Source organism: Prionailurus bengalensis, chromosome E1 (assembly GCF_016509475.1).
Source record: "Prionailurus bengalensis isolate Pbe53 chromosome E1, Fcat_Pben_1.1_paternal_pri, whole genome shotgun sequence".
NCBI lineage: Eukaryota > Metazoa > Chordata > Mammalia > Carnivora > Felidae > Prionailurus > Prionailurus bengalensis.
The window spans coordinates 45043794-45069471 of record NC_057347.1 but is presented as its reverse complement, the minus strand read 5'-3'; the positions used below and the strand labels follow the sequence as shown (position 1 = coordinate 45069471).

The 25678-nt window shown below is 46.1% G+C and overlaps 1 protein-coding gene across 1 annotated transcript in view; it reads left to right on the top strand.

Annotated features, from left to right (window-relative positions):
- The first annotated feature begins 567 nt into the window (after positions 1 to 567).
- The window catches only part of MARCHF10 (membrane associated ring-CH-type finger 10), an 83471-nt gene continuing 58360 nt past the window's right edge, over positions 568 to 25678 (top strand). Inside the window, 3 exon segments of the mRNA XM_043584927.1 lie at positions 568 to 838; positions 8175 to 8281; positions 18802 to 18921. Coding sequence (XP_043440862.1) covers positions 8192 to 8281; positions 18802 to 18921 — 210 coding nt within the window. The 5' untranslated portion in view covers positions 568 to 838; positions 8175 to 8191.

Here is a 25678-nt window from a genome sequence, read left to right as displayed (position 1 = left end):
CGCTTTCCGGTCCTTCTTTCCAAATCTGTGGGCACTAGTCTAAAGCTCTAAAAACCTCCTTCCTTGGGAAAGGCAGCCAAGATTACTGATAACCAGGAGATGACTGGGGTCTGGTCTCCCTTCTACCACTGGCGGGGTGCCCCTCTTAATCATCTACTTCTTCTTACGTTGGAGCAGGTATTTCCGAGATCCCCCAAACTCCCTCAAACTCCAGGGCTGCCCTATCTTTCCTCTACCCGTACACTGTCTTTCATATTACTTTATTCAGTTAAAAACATTTTCCCCTCTCGTTTTCTAACCACGTTCTTTATAAAGCCCAGCACCGACACAGGGCAGAAGTGATGGCCTCAGTATCTGGGCCTGGGCTCGGGCATCAAGACAAAGCCAATCGGCCTCCTCCTTCAGCGTGTCTTCTCCGCCCGCCGCCATCACCGCTAGGCCTTCCCGACCGCATCCCGTTCCCACGGCAACCGCGGGGCGCGCGTCCGGGCTCTGGACCGCAGGGCCGCGGCCCCCGCCCCGCCCCCGCCCCCCCACGTTCGCGCGCGCAGGGCGAGGAGGTCGCGTTGCCAAGGGAACGGGAGGACGCTAGGCAGCCGCCCCCGCCGCCTCCGCCCCTAGAAAGCCGGGCCGCCGCCGCGGAAAGCTGTCCCCGGGGAGGAGGAGGAGGAGGAAGAGGGGCAGGGTAGAGGGAGGGGAGACGAGACAGGAGGGGGAAGAGGAGCACCGAGACGGCCCCCGCGTGATTGATGGGCGGCTCCTCCGCCCTGGACCGGCCCGCCTGCCCCGCCCCTCGGCCCCTTCAGCCCTCGCAGGTGGGGAAGGACTGACCCGCCAGGTAACGGCCTGCCCGCCCCGGCCGCGCGCGCCCCCTGCGCCCCCCGGTCCTCCTCCGAGGCGTGGGGAGGAGAAGGGGGACAACCTAGCCTTTCGACTCCTGCCATTCTGGAGGGAAATCGGGCCGAGGCCTGGAGGCCTGGCCGCTCCCTGTCCCCCGTGCTTTCCTGCCTCAAAGGGACAGGTGCGGGGGCGGGGTGGGTGGGTGGGGGTGGGCTCTGTGGTCACGTATATTCGCACTCTGGCAGGCGCCCCGCAGCTACAAAACTTCCCCGCAGGCTCCTCTGGTCTGCAAGCCCAGGGTATGGCCGCCCATCTCTGCCACAGTGTCACAATAAAATGAAGAGTCACCGCCAAAGAGCTTTTCTTATGAGCCCCTTACACACACCCCCAACCCAGCCCTTGATCTCTTAAACCAAATTGGCTGGGAGAGCCCGATTATCTGCGCACCCCCCACCCCCCATCCATCTCATTTCCTCCACTTTCCCTTGGGCCACAGCAGTCTCTCAGTAGCGGGGTGTTAGGAAAATTGGCCCCAGATCACTCATCTTTGTTGCTTATATTCAAGTCATTTTTATAAGATTTTAAAACTCTTAAGATTTTTTTTTTAAGCCGAGACTTAAAGGAATCCTGTAATCTTTGTCATTACAAATTAATTAAAAGGAGAACTAAGTTCTGAAGTCTTTCTTCCAAGCACCCACTTGTGGAAAAGGGGGACTTTAGAAACCTGATTGTCAGGTATTCATATGGCCATTTAGATTTTGGTTCAAAGGATGCTTCAGCCGAAAGAGGGGCTTAAATTTACATTTTTCTTGATTGCTGAACCAAGAAAATATTCGCTTTAATACTTCTAAAAGACCATATTAGAAACTTCTAATAAGAAAAGAGTGAAATAGTTGATGTCATTAAAAAGAGCTCCCTTCAATTCTTTGGACAAGTGTGGTCACTGAGCAGGACAGTATGTATGATATTTTAGAGAACTGAAATATATTCTGCAATCAGAGTCTGTTCTCCTTAGTCAGGGAAACTTGGTTTGAATTCATCACAATCTTACACTAGAGAGGAATACATATGTCACAAAGTTCTTAGAATATTCCTCATTGAAATTTCACAGATATGTAGAATTTTGAGGCCAAGAAGAAGCACTCCCTCTTCCTTTCAGCAAAGCAGGGCTCGTCTCCCTTCCCCACATCCCTCCTACACCCTTCTCTCCTTCTCCCTCTCCCAATTTAATATGGCTTCTTATGTTGATTTTTAAAGCTCAAGTTTGGCCCAATCTATTGTCACCAGAGACTTAAAACAGAAGTGTGCATGACCATGAGTGGATTTTAAATTGAGGATCAGTTCAAAGGTGAGAAATGGGAGAGAATACAGGGTGCTATTTTAGAAACATGTGCCTTGCCCACATTTTATTATCACCCCCCCAACACACACACACACACACACACACACACACACACTCTCTCTCTCTCTCTCTCTCTCTCTCTCTCTCTCTCTCTCTCTCTCTGTGTGTGTGTGTGTGTGTGTGTGTGTGTGTCTCTCTCTCTCCCTGTCTGTATTTGCTGAGGAAAAAATTGGGGGCTTCAAATGGCCATCTGGTTGAGAGGCCCACTAAACTGAGATCTGCAAATTAAGCATGATCTCACGTGAACTTACTTCCATACAGTTATTTCTGTTTCTTGTTCATCCTGGGCAGTTTTCGAACCTGCAGTACAGTATGAAATTCAAGTGATACTTCAGAAAGGTGGAAAGTGTTTACCTGTTTACTTAAACTGTGGCGATCTCCTAATAATCGGTTTGCCTAGTGCCTATGGTATTCGTTTACTCTCAGAGAGTACTAGGGTATTCAAATAAGAAAGCACTTGTGGCACGATGATGCTTCTAAATATACATTTTATAGTAAAGTACAGTAATAGAGAGTTTATGGGAGGGTAAAGAGACTTTTGTAGGTAATTTCAAAGTCCTTTATTTGGTAGGTGTTTGTGAAGTCAGAGGTAACCTAACAAGTAGTTCAAATAGTGTTATTTCCTACCTAGTTAGACAAAGTTTTGCCTCTTGACTCAGGAGCCTCTTTAAAATAACACCACATTATGGGGCGCCTGGGTGGCACAGTCGGTTAAGCGTCCGACTTCAGCCAGGTCACGATCTCGCGGTCCATGAGTTCGAGCCCCGCGTCAGGCTCTGGGCTGATGGCTCAGAGCCTGGAGCCTGTTTCCGATTCTGTGTCTCTCTCTCTGCCCCTCCCCTGTTCATGCTCTGTCTCTCTCTGTCCCAAAAATAAATAAACGTTGAAAAAAAAAATTAAAATAACACCACATTAAAGCCAGACTCTATTAGCTAGTTTTTCTATGTGAACTTTGTAACCAAAATGTATCATCCAAGTGGACTCTGGGATGTGCCCCTTTAGTGACCATTAACATATTTTCATTATGAATCCTTATGTTGTCTGCCTGATTAATATTCAGACAGGCTTCTCTTTCCAACAGTAGCAGCAAGGGTTCATCTTTCTGCCTGTTTTAACACCATTGTTTTCTGAAAAGAGTGGGAACATAACTTCATTCTGTGCAGGTACAAATTCATAGGAAAAGTTGAAAGTGATCTTTTAACGTGCAGTTCCATAAGTGACTACTAAACTGGTCAGAGGCAAACTTTAGGTTTTGTGTGTAGTCTGTGGAACTATCCGTTGGATTATAGTTTCAGGTTCGGACCCTCAAAGACCAACTTTCTGTACTAGAGAGACAGTAACTCTGCAGGAAGCAGCACAAGTGGCTAGATGATATTGCTCAGAGCTAGGTGATAAACCTGGTGAGATTTCACAATGACCAGTCCAGACATGGAGTCACCACGAGTCAGGGGCAACCTGATTTTGCCAATATCTACACAACTGAAAAAAAAAATGGAGAGGGGAAGGAAAGGTTCAGAATGCAGAGACACCTGAGGGTAGGGATGTTGTCTATCTTATCCTACTGTTTTCCCCAGAACCTACAGCAGCACCTGTCACATGGTAATTATTTAAAAATGTGTGTAGGAAAGAACAACAAAGCTGGAGACATGGTGCTTCCTGATTTCAAACAATATTACCAAGCTATGGTAATAAAATAGTATGATATTGGCATAAAAGCAGATACGTAGATCAGTGGATCAGAATAGAGAGCCTCAGAAAGCTCATGCATATGTGGTCAATTAACTTATGACAGAGGAGCCAAAAATTTGCCACTGGGACAGAACAGTCTCTTCAATAAATGGTGCAGGGAAAACTGGATGGGCACATGGAAAAGAATGAAACTGGACTATATTACGCTGTATGCACAAATTAACTCAAAATGGATTAAATAATTGAACCTAAGACCTGAAACCATAATACTCCATAGGTGGTAAGCTCCTTGACCTCAGTCTTGGCAAGATTTTTTCGGATTTGCTACCAAAGGCATCAAAGACAACAAAAGCAGGGCACCTGGCTGGCTCAGTCAGAAGAGCATGAGACTCTTGATCTCCGGGTCATGAGTTTGAGCCCCGTGTTGGGTGTAGAGATTACTTAAATAAATAAACTTAAAAAAAAAAAAAAGGCAACAAAAGCAAATACCAGCAAGTGGGATTCCACCAAACTAAAAAGCTTCTACACAGCAGAGGAAACTATCATCAAAGTGAAAAAGCAGTCTACTGAATGAGAGAAAATATTTGAAAATCATATATCTGATAAAAGGTTAATATCCAAAATACATAAAGAATGTATACAACTCAATGGCAAAACAAAAACAAAAACAAACCTGATTCTTAAATGGGCAGAAGATTTGAATAGACTTTTTTTTTTCCCCAAAGAAGACATACATGTGGCCAACAGGTACATGAAATGTGTTCAACATCACTCATGATGAGAGAAATGCATATAAAACCACAATGAGATATCAGCTCCCCCTTGTTAGAATGGCTAGTATCAAAAAAGATAAGAAATAAAGGTTGGTGAGGATGTGGAGAAAAGGGAGTCCCTGTGCACTGTTGATGGGAATGTAAAATGGTACAGCCACTATGGAAAACAGTATGGAGGTTCCTCAAAAAAAACCTAAAAATAAGAATTACCATATGATCCAGAAATTCCACTTGTGGATATTTATCCAAAACACTAACTAACTCCATGTTAAGCCATCTAGGCCATGGAGGCCAACTAGGTATCTACTGATGGACGAATAGATAAATGGGAGATATATTATATGATATATAATTATATATATATTAGATTATATATATATATAGAGAGAGAGACAGAAAGACAAATACTGTATAACCTCACATGGATTAAAAAAATAAAACAACAAAACTCACAGGCAGAGAGAACATCCAGAGAACAGACTGGCAGTTTCCAGAAGCAGGAGGTGGGGAGGGTGGGCAAAATGGGTGAAGAGAGTCCAAATGCACAAACTTCCAGCTATGAAATAAATAAGTACTGAGGATGTGACATACAGCATGGTGACTGTAGTTAATAATACTGTATATTTGGGGTTACTGGGGTTACTGGGTGGCTCAGACAATTGAGCATCCGACTTTGGCTTAGGTTGTGACCTCACGGTTCATGAGTTTGAGCCCTGCATCTTGCTCGCTGCTGTCAGCTCAGAGCCGGCTTCGGATCCTCTGTCCCCCTCTCTCTCTGTTGCTTCCTCGTTCACGCTCTCTCTCTCTCTCTCTCTCTCTCTCTCTCTCTCTGTCTCAAAAATAATAAACATTGAAAATAAAATAATACTGTATATTTGAAAGTTGCTAAGAGGATAGATCCTAAAAGTTCTCATCACGAGAGGAAAACCATTTTAACTCTGTGTGGGTGATGGATGTTAACTAGACTTATCAAATCAGAATGTTGTATGCGAGAAACGAATGTTATATGTCAAATTAAAAAAAAAATACCTAGAGAAACCAAGAGAGCGCTTCTCTGGCCAATCAGCAGGAGGTGCGGGACCTTAGATGACCATACTGCTGAGGTCTAGCAGGCTCGTTATGAACGGCGCCGTTTAATAACCTCGTGAACTTAAATATTTGGGCCATAAATTTAGGCCACGCCAATCCGAGCCAAAGCCCTTGGAAGCACTGGCGCTCCTTCCTTACCTCTCAGGCGCGGTTCCCTGCAATCTGTCTTCAGCCCCGCCGCGCTCTCGGCTAAGTGCTCTCACCAAGGTTATAAATAACCTGCTCTTCCCAGAATCTCTGAAACTGCACCCACCTGGTTTTCCTCCTGCTTCTCTGGCTCCTTTGCAGTTTCTCCATGTTCTTAAGTTGGAGCGTTCCTCAGAATCCTGTCTCGGGTTCTCCTCTTTGGAGCACACCTGCTGCCTTCGACTTCGGTTGTCCCCCAAATGCCAGTGGTGCCCAGACCTTCACTTCTCCAGCCAGCTCCAGAGCCCTGCGTCTGACGGCTTGCTTGACATCTCCATGTTGTTTATCTGCCCCCTCCTCCAGAATCGTCTGAGGGGACCTTCTCCCTGACCAGCTAGCTGCTGGAGCCGGTAACCTGGGCGGCTTCCTCCACGTTCCCTCTCCTGCACCATCCATATGATCACCAGCCCTGAGTAGCCCTCCAACCCATCGTGGTTAGCACGGGGGCCCTGGTGTGAGACCCTCTGGGTTCAAATCCCAACTCCACCATTTAGTAGCTCTGTAACCTTAAGCAAGTGACTTACTCCCGCTGGGCCCCGGTTTCCTTATCAGCAAAAGAGAAATGTGATGCTTGCCGCAAGCATGGGCCAGAAGATGGAATGGGTTCACGTGTGGAAATGTTTAGAACAGTGCCTGGCACTTCAGCAGGCTCAGTAAATAGCACCTATGGCCTCCTCCTCCTCCTCCTCTCCCCTGTTGCTACCCAAGTGTGGTCACCATCTTGTCTGGATTATTGTAATATATTCCCAGTGGTCTTTCTACTTCCATTTTTACTCTACCCCCCACCCCCCTTTCATTCTCCATACTAGATCTGGAGGGGCCTTTTAAAATGCAGATCTAAGGGCGCCTGGGTGGCGCAGTCGGTTAAGCGTCCGACTTCAGCCAGGTCACGATCTCGCGGTCCGTGAGTTCGAGCCCCGCGTCAGGCTCTGGGCTGATGGCTCGGAGCCTGGAGCCTGTTTCCGATTCTGTGTCTCCCTCTCTCTCTGCCCCTCCCCTGTTCATGCTCTGTCTCTCTCTGTCCCAAAAATAAATAAACGTTGAAAAAAAATTAAAAAAAAATAAAATAAAATGCAGATCTAACCATTTACTCCCCAGGCTGGATCCTTCCAGTGGCGTTGTGTGGCCCTTCCAGTCATAACCTTCCACACTCCAAGTGAACTGGTTCCTGCCTACCCTGCAGCCCTTCTGTTGCTGTCCTCCCCTCTCTCTGCTCCAGCTGCACTGGCCCACCTGTTCCTCAACCTCACTGCTGCCCCCAAAGCTTCTGTACCTGCTGTCCTTTCTGTTCAGCGTCTTGCCTGGCTCACTCCTTAGCAAGCCCAGTGTCATCTCCTAAGGGAACCTTTGCCCCCTAGATCATGTGATGCCCTCCCCATAATAACCATCTCTCATAGAAGCTCACATTTCCGGGGCGGCTGGGTGGCTCAGTCAGTCAGTTAAGCGTCTGACTTCGGCTCAGGTCATGATCCGGTGGTCCGTGAGTTCAAGCCCCGTGTCGGGCTCTGTGCTGACAGCTCAGAGCCTGGAGCTTCAGATTCTGTGTCTCCCTCTCTCTCTGACCCTCCCCCCATTCATGCTCTGTCTCTCTCTGTCTCAAAAATAAATAAAGGTTAAAAAAAAAAAAGCCCACATTTCCACTCCATAGTGCTTATCACAATCAATGTTCCCTTGTCAGTGCTCAAAGGCTTAAAATCTGAACCCAGAGGGTCTCACAACACAAAGGCAAAGGCAAAGGGCATGTTCCTCTGGCCAACTGCTCTATCCCAGTGCTCAGCCTAGTGCCTTAGCTGGAGTAGGGACACAACAATTGTTGATTGAGTGAATTTAAATTACCAAGGGCTCGTAACTTCAGTCATCGCTAATTTAGCTTGCTTTTTTTTTTTTTTTGTCAAGTTGTAAAACTTCTCCTGAAGCAGGTGTCTGTTGATCTAACCCTCTCTGAATAACCAGGACAGGATCACTGAAGCCAGCTGATGAACGTGGCTGCATTATTTATGCCGGGAATAGGAGGGCTGTAAGGGCATCAACACCAATACAAAGAGTCTTCGCAGGCTGAAAGGGGCATCTGTGGCTTTCAAACAATGGAAATCGGATTTGTAAGAGAATAAAAGCAGTTATACTACGATAAAGCCAAATATGGCAAAGCAACAAAGAATTGTGCCACAGCACATTCATTTATCTTGTATATGCAGGTTGGGGATTAAGGATCATGTTGCACGAAGCAAGGGACAGGCAGAAGTTCGTGAGTGATGTTCAGTATCTGCGGGACATGCAGCACAAAGCGGACTCTGAATACCAGGTAAGTGTAGAAAACTAGAACTATCCTCCCCCTCCGCCTACAGCTTTATGAGAGAATTCAGGGTGCAGTATCAGTGTTTGATCAGCAGTAATCGTTTCCTAAAATCCAAAACCCATCACATCCTAGATGTGTGACCATGGAAAGCCACTGAAACTCTCTGTGCTTCCTCATCTTTAAAATGGAGTTAATGGGGGCGCCTGGGTGGCGCAGTCGGTTAAGCGTCCGACTTCAGCCAGGTCAGGATCTCGCGGTCCGGGAGTTCGAGCCCCGCGTCGGCCTCTGGGCTGATGGCTCAGAGCCTGGAGCCTGTTTCCGATTCTGTGTCTCCCTCTCTCTCTGCCCCTCCCCCGTTCATGCTCTGTCTCTCTCTGTCCCAAAAATAAATAAACGTTGAAAAAAAATTTTTTTCAAATAAATAAATAAATAAATAAAATGGAGTTAATGGGGCGCCCCGGGGGCTCAGTCCTTTGGGCGTCCGACTTCGGCTCAGGTCATGATCTGGCAGTCCGTGAGTTCGAGTCCTGCGGCAGGCTCTGTGCTGACGGCTCAGAGCCCCGAGCCTGCTTCGGATTCTGTGTCTCCCCCTCTCTCTGCCCCTCCCCTGCTCATGCTCTGTCTCTTTCTCAAAACTAAATAAACATTAACTTAAATGGGGCTAATAATAGTACCTACTTCAGGGTGCCTGGGTAGCTCGGTCGGTTAAGCGTCTGACTCTCAGGTTTTGGCTCAGGACATGATCTCACAATTTCGTGAGTTCGAGCCCCATGTCAGGCTCTACATCATTGGTGCAGAGCCTGCTTGGGATTCTCTCTCTCCCTCTATCTCTGCCCCTCCCCTGCTCACACTGTCCCTGTCTCTCTCTAAATAAATAAATAAACTCAAAAAATTAAAAAAAAATAGTACCTACTTCATAATAGTTGTCATGAAAATAAAATAATACTGAAAAAGTATATAGCACAGAGCTTGGCTCACAAACCTTTGATAAACAAATGACATTTGATAAACCAGCTATCAAGAAAAAAACCATTAAAGAGTTAACTGGATCGACGCACCATTTATAAAATAATATGGCCTTCCACTGTCATCCCACCAGAAAAAAGGTGTTAGCACATTCTCCAACAAGCTAACTATTCGTCACCCTAGTTACAGTGTTTACATGCAAAAACAAACCAGACAGGGAGCCTGAGGAGTCATGATGTAATTACCCAGAGCTGGCATAGGACAAGCTTGCCAGACTGGGTGTGGGATTCTGGGAGCAGTTAGAAAGTGTCGCTCAGCCGGATGGCCAGAGGTCAACCCTCGCCAATCAAGGAGGCATGTCCTCAGCCTCAGCCGAGGATTGAAAAGTGCTCCTTCCCTTAGGAAAACACAGAACTGTCGTTATCAGATTTTTCTCCTTCTTAGCAATGTCAAATATAACCAAACCTCCTGGGTCACCAAGGAAACCAGACCTATCTTAGTAACCTGATTTCACCTGTATAACACAGCTTAGCTTTGGGATTGGAAACAAAGTCAGCAATTTCCTCCCACAACTTGCCAACCCACGTACAAGACTGTAAAATTGACGGAATTTCTGCACAATGAATAAGAACATAAATATCTGAACTGGTCACACTGGGAATCCATCTACTTTTCACCAGGATGCCTCTGCCACCTGACCCTCCTTTGGAAATACGTGTTTGAAATTGTCTCCAGAATAGGCATGTAAGAAAATCCATCATTATTTGATGGTCTGTGCTTAAGAAAATCACACAAATGTGTGGCTTAAAGTCACCACGGTCGTATTTTTCTAATCTCATTGAGCCTTCAACACTGTCCTTTAACAATACTTCTTAAGTACCTACTATGTCCTAAACGAAGTCCCCTCTCTCCCAGAGTTCGTATTCTGGGATTGAAACCAACCCTACACACAAGGAAATAAATATGTAAGATAGTTTCAATTACTGATATATATAAGGAAGCAAAGAAACAGAAGTTTTGGGTGGTAACATTTGGCCATGGAGGTAAAAGATGGGAAAGAGTCAGCCAGAGCATCCTGAGTAGCAGGAAGGCAAGTGCAAAGGCCCTGAGGCAGGAACTAACTTGGAGCCCTGGAAGAAACAAAAGAAGGCCAGAGTAGCTGAAACACCTTGACCAAGGGAGAATGTGCAACATGACAAGGTAGGAGAGGTAAAAAGGGCCAGATGATGCCTGAATCTCTCAGGACAAAGCTTGGTGTTAGGAGTTTATACTTATCTCACTGAGAATTATTGGATGATTTTAAGCAGCGGAGTGGTATGATCTGATTTACGGGGAGGTGGGGGGGGGGTATTTATTTATTTATTTTTGAGAGAGAGAGTGCATGAGCTAGGGAAGGGCAGAGAGAGGGAGAGAGAGAGAGGATCCAAAGCAGGCTCTGTGCTCAGAGCGCAGAGCCTGATGCGGGCCTCAAACTCAGAAACCATGAGATGATGACCTGAACAGAAGTCAGATGCTTAGCTGACTGAGCCACCCAGGCGCCCCTGATTTACAGCTTTTACAGATCACTCTGGCTGCTGTGTGGGGAAAGGACCAAAAGGGGCTAGGGAAGCAGCAGAAAAACTTAGTAAGGAAACCCTGGTAGAAATTTAGGAGAGAAATTATGGCGGCTTGGACCCAGAGGGTAGGAGTGGAGGCGGTGAGATGTGGCCCAACCCAGGAAACAGAAGCAGAAGAGACATCTTGCTGATAGATGGAGAGGCGGAGTGGGGGAGAGAAAGGAGTGAAGGTTGACTCACATCAACATGTTTACTTGTCCATCAGCTTCCTCTGTCATCGTCCATTTTAAACTTTTCTCCTTTTTTTTTTTTTTTTTTTTTTTTTTGGACCTCCCATCCCCACACTTTCAACAAAGAACTTCCCTTCCTGTTTTACACACACAGGAAACAAAGCAAGGCCATCAGGTGGGAAGCCACGGCACTCCTCCCCTTCCATTCCAGGCTACGCATCCATCCAGCCCCTCAAGCCCCGAGGGTGAAGTGACACTCTCCCTGCCAGTGCCTGGCCCCAGTTCTTGGTCCACACCCCGCTGTGCCCAGCCCCTCTCCATCCAGGCACTTCTCGTCTGTATCATGGACATTTCCTTCCTCTAATTGGCTCAGCCTACAAACACGTTCAAGTCCCTCCTGTCCTCAGAACAAAAGAACAAAGCTGCCTGAGGACCCTGTGTCCTTCTCTGGCCACAGCCCAAGATGTCCCCAGACAGCTACATTTCTATCACCTCCCCCCTCCCCTCCCCGGCTCCCCATTCATTCCTAACCCATTGTGGCCTGGCTGTCACCTCCCCTCCCCTGAAACTGTTCTCTCACTAAGGTCAGTAGCCAAATCCAGCAGACACCTTTTTAGGCTTTGTTTTCTAAAGCTTTATCTACATTTGACACTATTACTCTCTTCTTCTCAAAACATTACTCCTTTGCCTTTCTGACATCACACTCTTCTGATTTTCCTTCTGTTCCTGTCACAGTCTTCTCTCTGCCCCTCAAATGTTAATTCCCCCAGGTTTCCATCAGCCCAGTTTTCTTCTAATTCACACGGTCCCTGTGACCCATCTCATCCCTCCTGTGTTTTTAACCACCACTCCCAGACTAGCGACTTGAAATCCCGAGTCTCCCCCAAAGTGTCGACATCACGTGCACGCCTGCTTGCTGGGCATTTCCAGCTGGGTGTTGCAGAGGGATGCCAGCCTGTTCCACCCCCTGCCATCCTCCTCTGCGTTCCCTCCCTGACGACAGAGACCTAAGCCTGCCCGACTCCCCTCTCTTCCTCACCACCCACACCCCACCAGTTACCAAGTCCTGCCACCATTACCCAAATGCTCGTGAACTTGTGCCTTCCTTCCCATGCCGTTGCTGCCATTCTGGTTCCCACCGCCACCGTCTGTCTCCAGGATTGTTCCATTGTCCTTATTACTGGTCTCCTCGCCTCCAACCTTGGCATCTTTCAGATTGCTTTTTTGAAGTGGATCTAAAATGTGAATTTGACTATGCAGTTGGAATGCATGCAGCTCTTGAGTTATTTCCCCTCACTTAAAGGCAGGCCCAAGACCCAAGAACCACAGCAAGACCAGCCTAAACCTTAACCACGTCTCTGACCTCCTCTCCTCCCTTCTTTACTCTCTTGACAAGGGTGGTGAGGACTGCAGTTTGAATTTAGAACTAAATGGAATGTCTGTACTCCCACCACACCCTTCTTTAAAAAAAAAAAAAAAACAACTTTAGGGGCACCTGGGTGGCTCAGTCAGTTAAGCATCCGAACTTCAGCTCAGGTCATGATCTCATAGTTTGTGAGTTCAAGCCCTACATCAGGCTCTGCACTGAGAGGGCAGCGCCTGCTCCGGATCTTCTGTCTCATGTTTCTCTGCCCCTTTCCCACTCCCGCTCTGTCTCTCAAAAATAAACATTAAAAAAATTACAAAAAACAACTTTATTGAGGTATAATTTACATATCATAAAATTCATCTGTTCTAAGTGTGTAATTTCATAACATTTACCAAAGTTGCACCCATCACCATCATCCAGTTTTAGAACATTTCCATCACTCCCAACACCAAAACATCCTTTCCTAACTCTTTCACACTGCTTATGAAATAGTATTGAAATTGTCTTTTGTGTGACTTCCTCTCAATCCGGACCACAGCCTCTTAAGGGCAGTGATGGAGTCTTACTTTTCTACGTTGAACTGAATGCCCTGTCATTGATGTGAGTCAGCATTACCCAACTTGACCACCAGCTCTGTTTATCAGACTTAGATTCAGCTGACTTGTAACTATTCCTCAAGGCCAAGTCCACCCCCATTGAGCATTTTCAAAACCACTCACCACAAGGTCTGCAGAAAATAATTATGGTTGTCTTTAATACGTTCTGAGTCTTGTTGAATGAAGTATGTAGCAACCCAGCAAAACTACTTTGAAGGGAACAGTAATAAGTTATTTGTATTATTTAGTCTATCCCTTGTCTTGTTCCAGAAAGGATTTAAACTAGGGGTTTAAGAATCTGTTACGTGACCTTAATAACCCCTCAATAACTTGGTCCGTATATGACTTGTGTGTATCTAGATAATTGACCAGGGTCGACTTTGCGTTAGGTCAGTATTGAAATCCTGGGTCATCGATGAGCTTGGCCGGTTACTTGTGGCCCAAGAAATCCCAGCTCTCGCTCCTAGCACAGCAACCTGCTTGGACACCCGTGAGTCCCATTTCAGGGTGTACAAATAGCATAAGACCTAATGACTAGATATGACTCCTAAATCATACATTTGCCACAGATTCCTTCCTGCGCTTCACTTGCCTTTAATGAACTGGCTCAAATTGAAGCCCTTGGAAACCTCCTGTATGCACTATTCCTGCTACATCCTAAAATATGCGAAGGCTTGGTACGCACCAAATTAGCAGTGCCTTTGCAGGTCTGTCTGCTGGCAACAGGAGAGGTGGGTTAAACCCACCCTGAGTTATTTTGATGCTACTCCTTTCGGTGGTTGGGTGGGGCCCTTTTGAAAAAAAAGAGGAAATAAACATCTATTTGGCATATTACATGCTATTTCGGAATCTGGTAACTCGTACATAATTATATGCCATCTCAGGATCTGGCTCTTATTTCTTCAAGGGTGCTCATGCTGCATAGGCTTTTTTTTTTTTTGGTCAAACGTGTTTATGTAACTTAAGGCAGAATTTAGCCATTAATGTCTACTGAAAGCTGGAGAGAAAGATTACACTTGGCATTTCAGAATGTTATTCGGTAATCTATCAAATGTGTTCAGATGGGTTTCATTTCCCGTCATTTATTCATCCTGATTTTTCACGTACCAGGCAAACAACTCAACATGACGATATAAACTTGTTCAAAGACGTGCTAGGTGACTATACCAGGTAGCAGGGGCTCGGGAACCATTGACTCAGGGGGTTGAAGGAGTAAAGATAATTCGGCTTCCTCTCCCATAGGAGCCAGGTGGGTTCCCTGCTCTGCTCACCTCTGGGGTACATGCTTCTATACTCTTCACAGACAGAACAGGAAAAGAAACTCATTTGAGGGGAATATCATGTCAAATTATTTTTACACCTTTGTTTTTTTAACCTCTTAAAACTAATGAGCTTGAACAATGCCCCCCAATGATAATTAAATCCCAAAATGTTGGATCATAAGAACAACAAAAACGTCCCCACTGAAGCAGGGACAACTCCCACGTTTCAAAATGCTTGGAGACTTCAAGCAACAATAACCTTGACAGGGGCCACCTGCTCAAGAGGCAGAGATGTGCTGTGGTGGGGGGGGGGGGGGGGGCGGTTCACACCAGAACCCAGTGAGTCTGGGAAGTGTTCCTGGGGTATGTGGCTTCTTAAGGCACCAGGAGCTTGGATGGTGACTGGGAGGGACTGACTGAGAAACTGAGGACCCCTGTAGGTTCCAAAAGCTGTTAACACTTGGAGCACCTGAGTGGTTCAGCAGGTTACACGATCAATCAATCGACTCTTGATTTTGGCTCAGATCATGATCTCACCCTTCATGAGTTTGAGCCCTGCATCATAGGGCTCTGCGCTGTGCTGTGCTATGTGAACAGAGCCTGCTTGGGATTTGCTCTCTCCCCTCTCTCTGCTCCTCCCCTGCTCATGCTTGTGCTCTCTCTCTCTCTCTCTCTCTCTCTTAAAATAAATAAACTTAGAAAGTGAAAGAGAGAGAGATGGAGGGAGGAAGGAAGGAAGATAGGAAAGAAAAGAAAGAAAGAAAGAAAGAAAGAAAGAAAGAAAGAAAGAAAAAGAAAGAAAGAAAGAAAGAGAGAAAAAAAGAAAAAAAGAAAAACGAAGGAGGAAGGAAAGGAAAGGAAAGGAAAGGAAGGAATCTGTAACACTGAAGAAAAATCAGTTTCCAAGGCAGCCTGACTGACTGAGAGCAGGACTTTCTCAGTTGTCTGGCGGGGGAACTGCGGGCTCAGGAGACAGACCTCTGCTCCCAGAGCACAAAAACAAGGATGAACCTCAGGCCCAGACAGAAAGATCCTTTCTTCTTCCCTGACCAGAATCAGAGTCACATGATTTGGCAAAGGCTGACTTTAGAAATAGAAGTAAACCAAGAAATGGGATCAGAAGCAACAATTAAAGCCTAATGATGCTAATGACGGCGGTGACGGTGGTGATGAGTGTCTTTCACTGAACACTCCCCAGGAGCCACTCACTCTGCTGAGCGTCCTGCCAACGGGGCCCCAGGCTCCCCAGCAGTCTGGCGGCAGAGGGCATCTCCCTCGTACAGATGAGGGAAACAAGAATCAATGGAGGTAGTCAGCCTGCCCAAGGTCACGTTGGAGAAAGTGGCAGGGTGCGGGTCTGTCGTGTTTACCCGTATTGAGTTACCGTGAGTCACAGAAACCACGTCATGCCCCACAGGCACATGTGCACATTCTGTGTTCTGCCCCCACAGTGGTAGCTTGTGCTCTGTGCGTGCCTGCAGTCACAGGGATGGGCTGGGGGGTGGGGGCTGCTGGGCGCCTGCAGTCACAGCGATGCGTGGGGGGTGGGGGACTAGTGGGTGCCTGCAGTCACAGGGATGGTGGGGGGTGGGGGGCTGCTGGGCGCCTGCAGTCACAGGGATGGGCTGGGGGGTGGGGGGCTGCTACACCAGAGGAGGAGGGGAGGAGGAAGCCGCCCATCCCAAGGAGGAAATGAGGAGTTACCTGAAGCCTTCCATTTTAAGACTGCCCTCAGCCAGTTCTGTCACATGAACAGAAACTTATTTATAGCAATCTAGCTCCAGACATGTGGAACTCTGAAAGGGGAATATTTTTAAAGTTCCAGAGGAAGGGGAGCCCCTGGTAATCATTACAAATCAATTCAACCTCTGCATCCTGCATCCTAAGGTTTCATACTCTGCCCTTGTCACTCCAGGACCCCCAAAGAGGAAGCAACACCAGCATCAACAACAACAACAAAAATCATTCACATTACAAATAACAAGAAAACCAGGGGCGTCTGAGGGTTCATTGGTTAAGCATCCAACTTCAGCTCAGGTCATGATCTCACAGTTTATGAGTTCAAGCCCCGCATCGGGCTTTCTGCTGTCAGCGCAGAGCCTGGAGCCTGCTTCGGAGTCTGTGTCTCCCTCTCTGTCTGCCCCTCCCCTGCTCACACACACTCTCTCTCCCTCAAAAATAAATAAACATTTAAAAAAGATGAAAAAAAAAGCAAGTAACAAGAAAACCAGCCCCTGGAGGACGAGGTGGCAGTTATGGCTAGGTTCTTGCTATTTCCAGGACTGGAAGTCTAGACTTGCCTCTCTGTCCTGGTGTCCCTTCAACTCTGCAAAGCTGTAACTTCGAGAGGAGTAATGCTTGATTTACACAGAAAGACTGCTTGGCTTTATCAAGATAAAAATGAGGAAGGACCTACCCTGATGCTGGTTTGTTCTCTTGCTCCTCTGTGAGAGGAGGCATAAGAAACCAGAGGGAGAAAAAAAAAATTTTTTTTTTTTTTACATTGCAAACCATTCTACTCCTCCTCCCCCTTTGGTAAAGAAATATTTAAGTTGCATGCATTCTTGGAGAGAATTTTCAAAAACACTCAACCCACAAGAATTCTGTTCATCCCACAAAATCTGCTTTGGTCCTGCGTGCATTTGCTAACACCGTCCTGCACTTTTAGCCTATCAGCATTTGCCTCTTGCGCCTTTAATCCCAGTCGGTTAGGATAACACAGACATCTGCCGCTCCAGGAAACAACAGTGGCAGCCAGGACTCCTCCCAAACGAGCTCCAATCTGAAGTCATTGTAAAAGGAATGGAAAAGAAGAGGCCCATATTTACTTGAACGTCATTGAACTCTCTGGCTAACTCTCTTTAGGTTTACCTTGGTTTATTTTATTACTTGGTGTTTGTTTCACTTATTTATTATAGTTACTGTCCAGTATTCTGGGGGGTTTTCTTGCTTCAATTATTGATGAAAACAAACACTGCCCACGATTTATTAAAATGGCTTGCTATCTAGATAGCATAGTTTTGAAAATAAGGTTAACAGTGAGACAGGGGGGAAAATAAAGCGGCAACCATTTTGGAGTGCTCTCCCTTCCCCAGTAAGGCAGGGTGGAACAGTACCCTTCTCCTGGGAATCCAGGATTCCACTTGCTGCACGTATCACCTGGCCAACAGTGCATGAGCCACCACCCCCCCAGCCCCGCCCCAACCCCCAGGCCAGTGCCTCACCAGCAATTGTTGTGAGGCACAATGTAAACCAACTTGCTGTTCCCAATTCCAAGTGGTAAATGTTTTGTTAATATCAGGTCATTTCTATTTTTAACCATGTAGCATGATATTAGGCTTTCCCAGTGGTGTGAAATTCTGGCATGTCCTTCCACATCAAAGAAGGAGATGCATTTTCTAACAAAGGGGGAAAATGCGGAAGGAATCTTTCCTTTCTTAACCCAGCCCGGAAAGGGAGATGTCAGGCCCTGTTTAGAAACAGTATTGTTGGGTCCTTACGTTGCGTTTCTTTACCATGACAGGGGATAATTTGGCTCTAGCAGAGCAAAGGTGAATCTGGGCACTGGATCTACAGAAAGGCTCCAAGAAGTTTTCCTATTTTAAACTATTTAAAATATCACTGGAAACCCCCATATAGCACATGATTTCTTGGGGTTTGTTCAGTCCTGATACTGGAGAAGAAATCTTTTGGTACTAGATTTTTCTCTTAATTTCGTTTTTTGAAAATGGAATTTTTTTTTGTGGTTATTTTGTTTTTATTATTTTGCATTCAGGGACTGATATTTCCCCCTGAAACAATAATGCAATTGAGCTAACATGCAGTGCTAGATGCTGAGGGGATTCAAAAGGTAAGAGGTGGTCCTTACCCTGAGGGGGTCCTCACTGATCTGCAGGAGACACGGGCTCAAAACAAAGCAACTAAATACAACAGTAAAAACGAAAATTGTGTAATTCCAGCTGCTTTTGTATAAAGGAGCAATTAATTCGGCCTGGGGAAGAAGAGCTTGGCAAGGCGAGAGATGTCTCTTGAGCTGGATCTTAGTAGATCCACAGATTTGCCTGCTGTGCTGTGAACACCCCTGTGAAAGGCATTCAAAGGGGAGGAAGGGCAGGTGCGAAAGCTCTCAGGTAGGAAGGGTCTGATCCCATAACTGGGAGTGATCCAGGGGGACAGAGAGCCACGCTGGAATGAGCAGGGCTTTGAAGAGAACGAAGACAGAGGGGAAGTCAATGCTGCCTCTCAGGTACTTCCTGCCTTAAGGAAGCAATTGTTGGGGACACACTTGTCAAAACGCCTCTTAGTGTGTTTGTCATTGTAACTTATTAAAGCAGAGATGACTCTTTTTGACCTGGCATTTTGGGGCAAAGGGAAGAGAGTCGTGATGCCTGGCTGAGTGTCTTGACACTTGCTAAATGTGCTGATGAGCCCTTGAAGCTGGACATTGTGTATTTCATGTTCCTCACGATAGGAATTAAGCAAAAAGTCATGAAAGTTTGTCGCAGACCTAAACCAAAGATACTTTTTAAAAAAATTGTATTCTGCAGGCTTGTCTGAGACGACAGGAATACAGAAGAGACCCAAATGAGAAGAAACAAGATCAATTTGGGGGGCAAGAGACAAATTTGGAGAGACCCCGGTTTTCAACTGGGTCATCTTCCAAACAGGTACTTAGAACTCTGGGAGATACCCTCCTGCTGCCGTGTGTGTGTGTGTGTGTGTGTGTGTGTGTGTGTGTGTGTATACACGTGCGTGCACATGCATATGTCACTTAGGAAAAAGCCAACTCCAAAAGGAGGTACTGGAGAATCCTGAAAGTCAGGGTGGTCAGTCAGTTGGGCGTCTGACTTCAGCTCAGGTCGTGATCTCACGGGTCGTGAGTTTGAGCCCCACGTCGGGCTCTTTGCTGTCAGCACGGAGCCTGCTTTAGATCCTCTGTCTCCCTCTCTCTCTGCCCCTCCCCTGCTCAGGTTCATGCACACCCTCTCTCTCATAAATAAAGCAAACAAGCAAACAAAGAAACAAATCCTACAGTTCAGAGCAGGGAGATACAGGGGCAGGAGATCCCATCCTGGATGCAGCCTGGGGCCGCTCCTCTGCTGTGTGACTGTCCCCCTTCACCCAGGTTGGGCCTCGTTCTTCTTTCCTGATGGATCCCATGGCGATGGTCTCTGAGATACCATCCAAATCAGAAATGCTACAACTCTTCCACTTCAAGAGTTGAGGCACTGGGCTTTCTAAAGCACAGCATCATCTCTCCATCTACACGCCTGCACCTGTGTCTATCTGATCGGTCCATATAACCACAGCCATACATAGATATGGGTACGAAGATATATCTTATTTGTATATGGACTTATAGTCTAACTCATTGCATTGCTTAGTCTGGTCTTTCAAATACAGTTAAAATGTAGCAATAACTGCATCGTGTAATGACTAGAAATTGCTCAAATATTTCTGTCTGGATGATAATAAAAAAGGATAAGATCTAAATAATAGTGATAAGACAATGACAATACTAGTCACCGTCATTACCATCATCTGAGTGGTGGCAGTGTTCCAGCACTGTGCCAAATGTTTTATACGTTATTAGCTTATTTAATTCTCATAAATCTCTATATATTTACCTCCCCTCAAAGATGAGAAACTGAGCCTCAGAAAAGACCAGAAAATTGACCTAAGACTCCATAGCCAGTGTGTGGTAGAGTCAGAGTTCCTTTCCAGGGAGCCCAGCCCCGGGGAAGGTGCTCTGAACCACTGAACGATACGATCATATTTCATGTTTAAGATCTTATCCGAGTAAGAATTTTACTTATCCTATGTAAGCACCAAACACCACAAGCTGCATTCAACACCCATTTGTTAGCATGGCGAATTGATTTAAGATGAGCCAGACGCCTTTTATGAATTCTTATTTAATATTTCATGCCTGCAATATACTCTAGAGGATGGACTCTCGCTTTCTGTCAGCGGTGTGGATCCCTGAGATAGATCCTGGACACCTGATATCAATCGATTTGTTGGGATTTCTTTTTAATCTAGGAGGTTCACACTGCAGTTATTTAATGTTCAAAGGATCCCTCAGAAACATCAGCGATTGATGTATATGGGTGTAGATGTATCCCTGGGTGAGATCTATACTCCCTATTAAGGAACGTAAAATCGCACAATCAGATATTCCACCTAGAGTCTAAAGGTGAAAGAGACTATCTTCTAACATTGGCAGCATCGAGAAGAACACATCGCCTGGATCGCTCCCTGTTAGTCGAAGACTAAATATAATGCCTGCTGCTGATTGAACTTAGGGAGTGAGATTAATCCAAAAATTAAATCTAGTTTGGCTCGAACAGCACACTTCTAGCATTAAGATAAATTCTCACATTTTTTGCACTTAGAAACAAAACTCAAGGACTGATAAGAAAAAAGGCAATTTAAGTCGAACGGTAGCATGTAGCAATCTTCCTAGATTGGTAAAGAAATGGGCAGCTGGGTTCTTCTATTTTCACGCAAGGATTCACATGCATAGCCGTGGCCATTTTGTATGGCAATACTCACACATTTGGGACATTCTAGGACTAGAAGTTTTATGCTCCTCTCCATAAACTTTGTTTAGGGGACAGGCTGGTGACAGATTTCTGTAGTTTTCTTCTTTATGCTATAAAAATTATTCATTCTTTAAATCATCATGGCAAAATGCTCAGACCACATCTAAAAAAGGATATGGTTGTACATATAAAAGTAATTATGAAATAAGGACAAAAATATGTGCTAAAACGCATAAAGCTGGCAATTTCTAAAGTGTAAGAACAGGATTTTTCATGTTGCACTATGCCACTGTACCTCAATCTGCCAGAAACCCCAAAACAACATTACTTAAATAATCTCAGATTTATTTTCCAGGTAATGATATCCCAAGGGTTTGAGCCTTGATTGTACAAGCGCCTTCAAGGTCACATCTTCTGTGTCAAGAAGAGTGACGAAATCAGAATTTTCCCCAGTGGAATTCACCTCTGCTTTCCTCTCTGTATACAGATATTCTTTGGGGGATACTGGAGAATTTCCCCCCAGATACAAAAGCACAGGAAGGGCACGGGGAGTGAGAATGTCACTGAAAGCATCATTCAACAGCCATATGACTTGTGTGCTCCTAGTGTTGACCCCACCCCCCGCTCAATCCTTCCACTTTTGCTTGGTACAAGTGAAGCCAGAGATCCCTTATGAGACAAACCGTATCCAGAACTCTTCAACCCCCAGGATCATGGGTTGCTTTGGAGAGCTCTCCTCCCAGGTTTGGACCCCCACCCAAATTTCTATGAAAATCTGGCTGTTCCTAAGCCTTCATAGTCTGGGCCTGCCCTGCTATATTTTGAATCCTGAGGGGATACAGAACTTACCAAACCTCTTTATCAAACCTCAGTGCCAGGGAGGATGAGGATCCCAGGGGATCCCTGAGGATGGGATCCTCAGGTCCCAGAGGAGGGTATAAGAACATGGGCACCTCCCAAAGGAGAACCCAGGCCAGATTAGTCCCAGTTTCCAGAGCTCAGTGTATTGAATGTCACATCAGACAATTAGAGTTGCAAAAGATCATTGGTCGACGAGAAAAGACCAGGAGAAAGATACGTGTCCATGAGCAGACGTAAACCTAACCTAGCCCTCCTCCCTAGGTAAACATTCCCCTAAGTAATTCCCTTTTAGAGACTCCTGTGGCTGAAAACTCCAAGGAACGCTTTGCCTCTGATCTGTGAAGGGAAGTTCATTCTGACTGAGCGCGTGGTAGGGAAGTGGACTGCTTAATCCATGGGAAGTTTTCCACCACAGGGTCAATAGGTGAAGTGCACCACCACCTGTATTTTGACACTGGTATTGCAACTTCTGTCACTCGTTCCTTCCTTGCCCCAATCTCAGATTGGCACAGTTCTGATGAACCTGGAATAAGTGAGACATTTATCATCAAGTAACAGATCCAATATCAAGCCATCGTTTCCAGACACCTGCCTGGCAGGGGGCAGATCTCCCAACGCGGTGGCCACACCATTCCGCACAAGCGCCTCACCACGACCAGTGCCTTGGGCAGAGGTTGTCTTACGTCTAAATCCAAGATAAAGCAATAACCACCCAGCTCGTGCTGAGATGTTCTTTAAAGTGGTGCCTCCTAAATACATTTAAGTTAATGGTGTGGCATAGAAAGAACACTTATCATCAAGGGCCATCTCTGTCCCTCATTACAGTGTGAATTCAGACACAGCACTTGTAAGCACTTCAGTTTCCCATCACGGAGGTACTTATTATTAATGCTTATCTTGTGGGATCAATGCAAGAACAAGTGAGACTCTTGGGATCATACTAACATTTGATTACATTAGAAATTGCCTTGGTGTCTGGCTGTTCTTACAAATGGTGCTCCAGTACGTATTGGGTTCTGAGACTTCTAGAATACCTTCTTTTGCCTCAGCCCAATCCCAGGCCACATTACCAAAAGCCAACCTTATGTGGCAACTTAATTTTAGACCCTTCTCAAAGTTACATCCAACCTTGTTAACGAATCGGATTAGAATAAATAGGGAAATACATAACAGCTCCACAAAGTCATCAACTAGGAGCTGGATGAGCAGTAGACTAAAAACAAAGCAGTCTCTCAATATGAACAGGAAACAGTGTCCCCAGGAGAGCTGCTGGCCTAGAGGAGGACACATCGCCTGGATCATTCCCTGCTGTGATTGACAGGATATGTTGCCTTCTCAAACCTTCACAGAAAAGAAACAGGAGCCCTGATTTCCCCATAGAAAATGATGAAAATGAGAGGCCTCTGGGTGGCTCAGTCGGTTGAGCGTGTGACTTCGGCTCAGGTCATGGTCTCACAGTTCATGGGTTTGACCCCCGCGCCGGGCTCTGTGCTGACAGTTCAGAGCCAGCCTGCTTTGGATTCTGTGTCTCCCTCTCTCTCTGCCCCTCCTCCGCTCACACTCTGTCTCTCTCAAAAATAAACATTAAAAAAAAAATCTTTTTTTTTTCAAAGAAAGAAAATGATGAAAATGATAAGCCCATGACTTTGCAGGCAGCAACCTTCTGTGAAAAGGGACATCATGAGCATTTCTCATCTATCCTTGCTGGTCCAAATGCACAAACCTCAAGGACTTAGGACAGATCGTCACCGCATTTACTTTGCCGGCAACGAAGGCGGAGACCACCCAGCTCTCGGTTTTTCAAGAGTACTGTTTGCTTTGCTAATAGGAACAAGATTATTGTCCTTTACCATCAGCAACCAGCAACTAAATATTTAGATTCCAGGTCACAAGGACCCAATGTTACATTGGAAAGAGGCAGTAACCCTGATAACAGTAGCAACTGGCTCTTCCCCAGGCCTGGCTCGGTGGGATGTTGACCAGTGAGATCACCTGAACCTCCCAGAAAGCACGGTACTCTCAAGTGTGAAGGCAACTACCCAACATAAACATCTTAATTGTTTTGTCCATAATGATCCACACAAACTTTGGAGGTTAAAATTAAAAAGAAAGCCTCTTCAAGTAACCTGCAGTGGCTTAAAATGTCAGAATGTCCATCCACACGTGAGGGCGGCGAAAGTCTAGAAATGTGTCGTCCAATAAGGTGGCCACTAGCCATGTGTGGCTAGTTACCTTTAACTTTAAATTAATCAAAAGAAAACAGCCAACATTTCACATGCCACATGTATCCCGTGGTTGCCATATTGGACCACGCAGATATAGGACATTTCCACCATTGCTGAAAGTTCTATGTGACAGCGCTGCTCCAGATTGTGGTCAAGTTCAAAAAAGCAAAACAAGACAAGAGCCCATGGGCCAGAAAGTATAATCCACAATACGGTGCTTTACATACTATGGCTCTTTGCAAATGTTAGCTCTCTGAGGACAGTGCAGCTGTCCAAGAAGGCTGGCTCAATTTGCATTTTGTGTTTTCTGTGACCTCGCTATATTTGCATGCCTCCTTTCATTACCTTCTTATTCAGCCTACCCTGCCTGTGAAACCTTCAGCTTCTCCTCTTTCAAACAGCTCTTGGGGAAGTTATTCTCCCATTAATCTGTCAGTGTCAACCCACCAACACCCTGACCGGTGTCATGAAAGCAGCCAGGGCTTAGCACAGAGCATAAGCGTTCCATGACTCATCCTTCTCATTTTTCTGACTTCTGCTTGTCCGTTGTCGGATTCCTTGAGGGTCGGGCCTCCCTTCTTTCTGGCTCCAGGCCGGTGTGCGGCTTGAGGCAGGTCACACACGCACACACCGGTTCTAACTGCCAGAAGGCCCCACCCTGGGAGGCTATGAGTCACCCTTAGCACCTGGTGTGCTGTTTGTCCTAGCCACCCTCTCGACTGTAGCTCAGATTCCGCACCCTCAAGGTGCACCTGAGCAATAACGTGGCTCTGCACACGACATCTCAAGCTCCAAATGTACGTCATGGAGAGAGAATGTGCAGCTCACAGTTTGACAAGTGCAGATCTGTGAGAATTCTCGTCTGAGTTTGTTTTCCATTTTAGCTGTTGATCTTTTCCCCATGGCGTGTCCCACAAGCACCTCAGACTCAAGATGCTGACTGCGTCATCTGGTTCCCTCAAAATGGTCCCTCTTCCTGAATTAATTTCTGCCCAAGCCAGAATTCCAGAAATTATCTTGGGTTCCTTCTGCTGCTATTTCTCACACTTCACAGTAATCACACACCAAAGCCAGATCATCTTGTCTCCTTTCTCGGGAATCTGTCCATCAACACTCCCCTCTGCCGGGCCATCTCTCTTTTTTTTTTTTTTTGCCTGGAAATTGTCAGAGTCATTTCCTTGGACATTTTGCCCTCACCTCACCCTTTCCAGCCAGTCTTCCAGACGGTACTAAGAGTGATCCGTCTGGATCGTGTCACTCCTCTGTGGAAAATTCTTTAGTGGATCCCCCCAGATCAAGTTCAAACACATTAGCAAGGTACTCAAGGCCCTGGCCGGCCTGCCTCTCAACCCTGAGGGCACCTCTTCTGTGAAGTTTCTAGAGCTTCTCCTGGGGGTCAGGTGACTTTGCTGTTGTCTTTCCTCTGTATTCCCATAACACCCTCTGGACTCAAGTCCACCTTGGGGTTCCTCTTCCTATCTCCCTCCTCCCTTAGGCTGGAAGCCACTTGAGAGCAGGTGCCATTAGTTGTCATATTTCCAATGCCCACCATGTAACAGGAACTCAAGGAATGGCTGACGGCTGACAGTTACCAGAATGGTTTAGGAACACGCACGTGTTATAGGCATATAGCCGTAACAGCCAAAATAGGAATCCTCACCCCGCACGAGAGAAAATAGATGTTGTTACTTGGAGTGGAGTGGTGAATGCTCCCTGACCTTGCTTGCAATTACTGAGAGGCAAGTAGTTTAGTAAGGTTGCCAGTGTGCAATGGCCAGTTTGGGCTTGAAGAG